Below are 8,329 nucleotides of genomic sequence, written 5' to 3'. Positions count from 1 at the left end.
TCACATTCACTGAAATTGAAACATAATCAACTTAGGTAATAATTCCAAAAAAATGAATATTCAAGGTGTGTCTGAAGATTAATGTATATATATTGTAATTACAATCTGCGACTCACATTTGAACATTTAATTTCCTCATTAAAGTTTTCTTGAGAGGTTTCAATCCTTGAAGATGATGCCATAATTTAATGGGTTTTTTTTGTGTCAGATACTTCCATGTGCTTGTTTCGTCCAGTTGATTTGTCTTTCTCATAACGAATAATATCTGTTCGTTTTACAACTCACGTTTTCTACAATGGATTCGAGTGAAACCACATGACAGACTATCCGTCATCAACTCAAGAGGATGGTCGAATATTCATCTCAACATATTGGGGGTTGCAGTTAGAATGAGAGTAGATCATTTCCCCGTTGTCTCCATCGTAGACACCGTTGAGGTTTTCAGGAGTACAATATGACTGACAGCTGCTGCTGTATTGGAAAGAAGAGCATTCGCTATTACTACCACAAGTAGAGCACCCAGTATCCGAGTGCCACCAGCCACTTCTGTGCTTCTCTGCACAGTCGAAGTTACCACATGCGTCATTGTCTCGGTCATGCGTGCTGAATTGTTTTCCTCTGTTATAATAGAGAAAATTACCTGTGAAGGAAAACAGCAAGAACTTTCAGTGGTTGATACTTAGTCATTAAACAATAGCGTTAGTATCCGGTTATATTGCACACTTTTGTTGGGACATAAAATAAGTTTTCAAGTAAACTGGAAAAAGAAGGGTTGTGGGTGGGGTAAGGGTGATTTAATTTAGAGATATCCAGAATTCATTTTTAATGTGATAATTGAGTAATCATTATATATTTCATGTGCTGATTTATTCTTGATAGTTCTTTATTTCAATAAGGCTCCTTACTAATGGATGTGATCTGGATTTAAATTCACTGGTGAATAGTAACATACAAATTAAGCTTGTCTACAAGAAATGATTGTCTGATGATATTAAATATTATGATTAAATTAGTAAATATTGAACTTGGCTTTAAAGGAGAGCTAACAACTGGGCGTTCCATTAACTAGTTTTTAGTTATTATTTTCACATTACAATTTTATCTATGTCTCGGGTCGTCTTTGTCTTCAAAGATGGTGTGTGACTCTTCTTGGTATAATTGTTTCGCAGATCTTGTAAAAACATTATTCTGTTAGTAGTATTTGTTCACTGGAAACTCTCAATATTTATTGTCTATTAATGGTTCTGTGAAAATATATGGTCTCTTCCATAATATTTCCTGTTCTTAGACTGATGCTTGCTCATGCAATATATTTTCTTTTTCATCGGTTAGTCAGACTACTTCAATATTTTGTAAATAGTACCACCGGTATCCAATTGATATGGTGATACGGTAACTATCTAACACATATCTGTTCTTTAAAGTAACGGGTCCAGATGGAACGAGAATTGTTTGCAATTAATCAGATCATTTGCTCAAATCCCGTTCGGGACAAAACCTTCTTTGCTCTTCCAATGTTACAACACCAAAACTGGCGAATGTAAGGATGGTTCTTCACGTCAATTGTAACTTATTAAGATGGTTCAATATGCGTGGTATTATTTATTCGTTTTTGTTTTGTGTCTATTTGTTTTCTGTTCTAATTAATGCGTGAATTTTATCATACATACCCAGAAATGGATCATCGACTTTTTACTAATCTCGTCTATACAACCGTAGAAACGGCGGCGTGACTTGTAAAGGGGGTTGGGTGTTACAACAAACCCTCTTTGTAAGGGTTTCTGATCCAGTGTACTTATAGCACATTTTGGAGTAATTATTTAACATCAAGATGTGTTCAAACCGTGACCAACATTTTCTCATAAAGTTTATTGTGAACACAAACTTGACCTATTATCCAAGGCAAGGCGCAAACATCAAATATGTAACAAACCTGTATTTCCACTGTGATTGCCCAGTTTATTCATTCTGTACTTATTGCTTTCAGACTCGACTTGAAATTCTGTATACTCAGCATATGTATCAGATCCAGTAAGAGTAGTGATGTCAAAGCGAAGCTTGTAGTTTCTCTGGTTCGTCAAGTAATGAAGCTTTTCATTTCCTAGCCATAAGTTCCTGCTGTCACCAAACCCGTCCTTGTACGCAGCCCAGTTCTGATAAAAACTAGTAGAGCCATCGGTACGACGTTGAAACACCTGAAAATATTGCGAATAAATACAATGAAAGAAATATAATGACGAGAGTCGTGAAGCATGGTAACATGCAACTTAAATTAAGAAACACCGCACGAATATATTAATAGAATACTATTTCAGTAAGATAAATGTAGGACGTTTCTTTGTTTTTGTTTTCTTTAGGGGGTGGGAATTTTTCGTGTTGTCACACTTTTCTTCCACTAAAGTATTTTTGATACACTCAATACCTGGTAAGGAATTATAAAAGTGCAACCAAACCGAAAACAGAAACTTGGACTTGCATTACTGTCAACAATAGACTTAGTCAACAAAACTCACAGAAACATACTTGAAATATTCATTATGTTTCAATCAAGACTTACGGTCCATCCTCCACCGTTTCCCATTCTACAAGATACGTTGAATGGTAAACCAGGCCATCCAGTAGGCATGATTGTATAAACGCCATCTTTTGTACGTCCAGCGTCATAAACATCCTGGCAGTCTCTAAGGGATCGACAATCTTCACCGTACCCTACATATCCATTATTACAATAACACTGTCGTACTTCATTCTGGACATCACACACAGCATTAGTACTACAGCTGTAGTCATCTTCACAGATCAGTCGGTTATTGCTACAGGAACACTTCTGGGTGCAGTTATCGTTAACGTATGGTTTTCTTTTCTAAAACAGATCAAATGTAAAATTTTAAGTTGGAAGAAAGACAATTTTGTCAGATAAATTTAATTCTCTGATTAAATATCCATTAGAAATGTCATCTGACATTTAAATAGACGTCACAAAAACTCACCGATATAACCAAGTTGGCCTCTGCAACGAAACAGCTGCATCTACTCGCACTGATACAGTCACTTCCATTCAGCATTAATCCAGCTTTGCAGATACAACCCATGCTACCCAAACAGGTACTGTGACAAGCAGACTCTCCTTTGGGATCTTCACATGTTGCTTCACAAGTGCAGTTTCCATAGATCATGTTCGGAGGACACGTATATATCGAAGAAACTGCATGGAGATAAGAGCAGTTTAGCTTTGAAATATCATGATTATTATGTTTTGTTTCATTTTTCCATGTTGAAACATCCTTATATGAACTTAACGGCGGAAAGCTGATTGCAACTTAATGTGATTTCTTCTATTATCACATGATATCTGTAGTGCGCTTGATATGCTACGGGACTTACCAAGAGTCATGCCTTGTGGCTCAGTAGTGACTGCAGTAGTTGGTTCCTTTGATTCTTGCACTGTCTTACCTAAACAAGGATAGGAAGGATGTTTATAAACAATTTTATAATGCATAATTAATGTGATTTCTTCTATTAACACATGATATCAGTAGTGCGCTTGATATGCTACGGGACTTACCTAGAGTCGTGCCTTGTGGTTCAGTAGTGACTGCAGTAGTTGGTTCCTTTGATTCTTGCACTATCTTACCTAAACAAGGATAGGAAGGATGTTTATGAACAATTGAATAATGCATCATTAATGTGATTTCTTCTATTAACACATAATGTGAGTTTTGCGCTTGATATGCTACGGGACTTACCTAGAGTCGTGCCTTGTGGCTCAGTAGTGACTGCAGTAGTTGGATCCTCAGATTCTTGCACTGTCTTACCTAAAAAGGGATAGGAAGGATGTTTATGAAAAACTTAATAATGCATCATTAATGTGATTACTTTTATTAACACATAATGTGAGTTGTGCGCTTGATATGCTACGGGACTTACCTAGAGTCGTGCCTTGTGGTTCAGTAGTGACTGCAGTAGTTGGTTCCTTTGATTCTTGCATTGTCTTACCTAAACAAGGATAGGAAGGATGTTTATGAACAATTGAATAATGCATCTATTAACACATAATGTAAGTTGTGCGCTTGATATACCCCGGGACTTACCAAGAGTCGTGCCTTGTGGCTCAGTAGTAACTGCAGTAGTTGGTTTCTTTGATTCTTGCACTGTCTTACCTAAACAAGGATAGGAAGGATGTTTATGAAAAACTTAATAATGTATAATTAATGTGATTTCTTCTATTAACACATGGTATCAGTAGTGCGCTTGATATGCTACGGGACTTACCTAGAGTCATGCCTTGTGGTTCAGTAGTGACTGCAGTAATTGGTTCCTTTGATTCTTGCATTGTCTTACCTAAAAAGTATAGGAAGGATGTTTATGAAAAACTTAATAATGCATAATTAATGTGATTTCTTCTATTAACACATGGTATCAGTAGTGCGCTTGATATACCCCGGGACTTACCTAGAGTCGTGCCTTGTGGCTCAGTAGTAACTGCAGTAGTTGGTTTCTTTGATTCTTGCACTGTCTTACCTAAACAAGGATAGGAAGGATGTTTATGAAAAACTTAATAATGTATAATTAATGTGATTTCTTCTATTAACACATGGTATCAGTAGTGCGCTTGATATGCTACGGGACTTACCTAGAGTCATGCCTTGTGGTTCAGTAGTGACTGCAGTAATTGGTTCCTCTGATTCTTGCATTGTCTTACCTAAAAAGTATAGGAAGGATGTTTATGAAAAACTTAATAATGCATAATTAATGTGATTTCTTCTATTAACACATGGTATCAGTAGTGCGCTTGATATACCCCGGGACTTACCTAGAGTCGTGCATTGTGGCTCAGTAGTAACTGCAGTAGTTGGTTTCTTTGATTCTTGCACTGTCTTACCTAAACAAGGATAGGAAGGATGTTTATGAAAAACTTAATAATGTATAATTAATGTGATTTCTTCTATTAACACATGGTATCAGTAGTGCGCTTGATATGCTACGGGACTTACCTAGAGTCATGCCTTGTGGTTCAGTAGTGACTGCAGTAATTGGTTCCTCTGATTCTTGCATTGTCTTACCTAAAAAGTATAGGAAGGATGTTTATGAAAAACTTAATAATGCATAATTAATGTGATTTCTTCTATTAACACATGGTATCAGTAGTGCGCTTGATATACCCCGGGACTTACCTAGAGTCGTGCCTTGTGGCTCAGTAGTAACTGCAGTAGTTGGTTTCTTTGATTCTTGCACTGTCTTACCTAAACAAGGATAGGAAGGATGTTTATGAAAAACTTAATAATGCATAATTAATGTGATTTCTTCTATTAACACATGGTATCAGTAGTGCGCTTGATATGCTACGGGACTTACCTAGAGTCGTGCCTTGTGGTTCATTAGTGACTGCAGTAGTTGGTTTCTTTGATTCTTGCACTGTCTTACCTAAACAAGGATAGGAAGGATGTTTATGAAAAACTTAATAATGCATAATTAATGTGATTTCTTCTTTTATCACATGAGTCTTTATATATAGGCGTGTTTCATTTACAGTTGATCAACTAATGTATTGGTTACCAAAATAGTATTTCATTTTACCTTCAGATAATACATGATGATTGATGATTAACAAATTTAAGCAAAACACAATAATGAGGCATTACTTTAAATATTTGATTGAAACTTTACAGTTGTCGGTTAATCAATGTCGATTTCGTCAGAGTCAATTAATAAGAAATAGTTTTGACTGACATTTATGTTAATGGTCATATAATCTCATTTGTTAAAACGAGTTATTGGTATAAAATGAGTTAAATGTTAAACAAACATATACGTAAAAAAAAACATGAAACCAATTTTGCTTGTTTATGGTATATTCCTGTCATGAAATATAATTCAACCCACACCCCTTCTCCAAATAATCACAGAAGCGGAAAATACTACATTCTAACACATATATAAATCAGAGCATTCAACGACATCCTGTTATAAAGAGCTAACATATAGGCCTATGTAGGAAAACCATGGAGGTGATATTTGACAATTATAATACATGTTTACACCTACCGACTGGTGTCTGGGTACTCATATTTACAACTGGTATCGACAGAAAATCTGTAAATATGGTAGGAGGGATCAACGTAGTTTCAGTAGATTCTCCCGTTCCTACGCCAAATGAGAAATCCAGTTGTTATTGTTCTATACACATTATTTACACCAAGTTGTGGTTGTGTGCAATCCAGAAAACATCTAATTAACCAACATTCGAATGTAAATTACATATTAACAAAATAAAAGATATTGCTTTAAATTTTAAAAATTATGTTAGGTTTGTATAAACATGTTGTCGAAACGAGACAAATTCTTAAAGTAATGCCACTCTTGGGCATCGAAGTTTGTATACATGCATGTGAAAGGTTATAACAGATAACCTCCTAATATGCAAAAGTACGTATACCCACTTGGTAGTGTATTAGTGCTACCAACAGCTTCTGTGGATGGTAAATGTATGCATGCATGGTTACAACAGAAAACCTCCTAATATGCAAAAGTACGTATACCCACTTGTTGGATTATTAGTGCTACCAACAGCTTCTGTGATGATAAATGTATGCATGATTACAACAGATAACCTCCTAATTTGTAAAAGTACGTGTACCCACTTGATGAATTATAAGTGCTACCAACAGCTTCTGTGGATGGTATATGTATGCATGCATGGTTACAACAGAAAACCTCCTAATATGCAAAAGTACGTATACCCACTTGTTGGATTATTAGTGCTACCAACAGCTTCTGTGATGATAAATGTATGCATGATTACAACAGATAACCTCCTAATATGCAAAAGTACGTGTACCCACTTGATGAATTATTAGTGCTACCAACAGCTTCTGTGGATGGTATATGTATGCATGCATGGTTACAACAGGGAACCTCCAAATATGCTAAAGTAGGTATACCCACTTGTTGGATTATTATTGCTACCAACAGCTTCTATGATGATAAATGTATGCATGATTACAACAGATAACCTCCTAATTTGTAAAAGTACGTGTACCCACTTGATGAATTATAAGTGCTACCAACAGCTTCTGTGGATGGTATATGTATGCATGCATGGTTACAACAGAAAACCTCCTAATATGCAAAAGTACGTATACCCACTTGTTGGATTATTAGTGCTACCAACAGCTTCTGTGATGATAAATGTATGCATGATTACAACAGATAACCTCCTAATATGCAAAAGTACGTGTACCCACTTGATGAATTATTAGTGCTACCAACAGCTTCTGTGGATGGTATATGTATGCATGCATGGTTACAACAGATAACCTCCTAATATGCTAAAGTACGTATACCCACTTGTTGGATTATTATTGCTACCAACAGCTTCTATGATGATAAATGTATGCATGATTACAACAGATAACCTCCTAATATGCAAAAGTACGTGTACCCACTTGATGAATTATTAGTGCTACCAACAGCTTCTGTGGATGGTTTATCCTCTGATTTCTGTGCAGTAGAAGAGGTCAGTATATCCTGAGTAGTTCTTGGAATTCCTTTGCCAGGAGAATATGTTGAAGAAAATATATGATCAAAGGTTGTTTTCATTTGGTGTGTAACTTATTTGATCGTATTGTCAAGTAGAGTGTTACAGCACTATATCTTTCTAAATGGAGGTTTTTATAAAGAGCTTTTTAAGATTTATTTGGGTCGACCAGAAATAAGCGTTCTTTGGATAAACCTGCAAACTTGTACTTTGTTCCCTTATTATTTGACATTTTTTGCTTAAATTTTGTTTATTAGAGTACACCACACTGCCATCCTCAATACCCTTGTTATAATTAACTTAAAAATATAATTAAGAAAAGTAGTTTATGACGCGCAACCCGATGATAGAAATTTAGTAAAATATTTTCGGTAAGAATCGTTTTGAAAATGTGTTTTGTATGAGTTTCAAATTGATACTTTTCTTGTTTAATCTTTCTATACATCTAGGCGTGTTTGATTTACAGTAGATTAACTATCGCATTGGTTACCAAAATAGTATTTAACTTTACCTTCAGATAATACATGCTGACTGATGATTTACAAATTTAAGCAAAACACAATAATGAGGCATTAATTTAAATATTTGATTGAAACTATAAAGTAGCTTACTATATTACATTTGTATATAATATTAATTATTTTGGGAAAAGTTTAAAAACTTATACGTCAGAATGCAAACAATATTTGTGTATAAACATAAAAATTGTTCAAAGTTAAAGAGGGAAAAACATCATGGGAATTTGGAATTCTCTATACCACCTTTAAACAAAATCCAGATAAACTTATGTGA

General features: G+C 35.2%; 1 protein-coding gene across 1 annotated transcript in view; it reads right to left on the bottom strand.

The window, feature by feature from the left end:
• Nucleotides 1-8,329, bottom strand: part of LOC139974171 (uncharacterized) — a 10,445-nt gene continuing 2,116 nt past the window's right edge. Inside the window, exons 3-8 of the mRNA XM_071981136.1 lie at nucleotides 3,747-3,815; nucleotides 3,566-3,634; nucleotides 2,991-3,205; nucleotides 2,558-2,863; nucleotides 1,934-2,195; nucleotides 1-640 (exon numbers count right to left, since the gene is read on the bottom strand). Coding sequence (XP_071837237.1) covers nucleotides 339-640; nucleotides 1,934-2,195; nucleotides 2,558-2,863; nucleotides 2,991-3,205; nucleotides 3,566-3,634; nucleotides 3,747-3,815 — 1,223 coding nt within the window. The 3' untranslated portion in view covers nucleotides 1-338. The remainder of the gene's footprint in view (nucleotides 641-1,933; nucleotides 2,196-2,557; nucleotides 2,864-2,990; nucleotides 3,206-3,565; nucleotides 3,635-3,746; nucleotides 3,816-8,329) is intronic.

This window comes from Apostichopus japonicus, chromosome 9 (assembly GCF_037975245.1).
Source record: "Apostichopus japonicus isolate 1M-3 chromosome 9, ASM3797524v1, whole genome shotgun sequence".
Taxonomy (NCBI): Eukaryota; Metazoa; Echinodermata; class Holothuroidea; order Aspidochirotida; family Stichopodidae; genus Apostichopus; species Apostichopus japonicus.
This window is presented reverse-complemented; position numbering and strand designations above follow the sequence as displayed.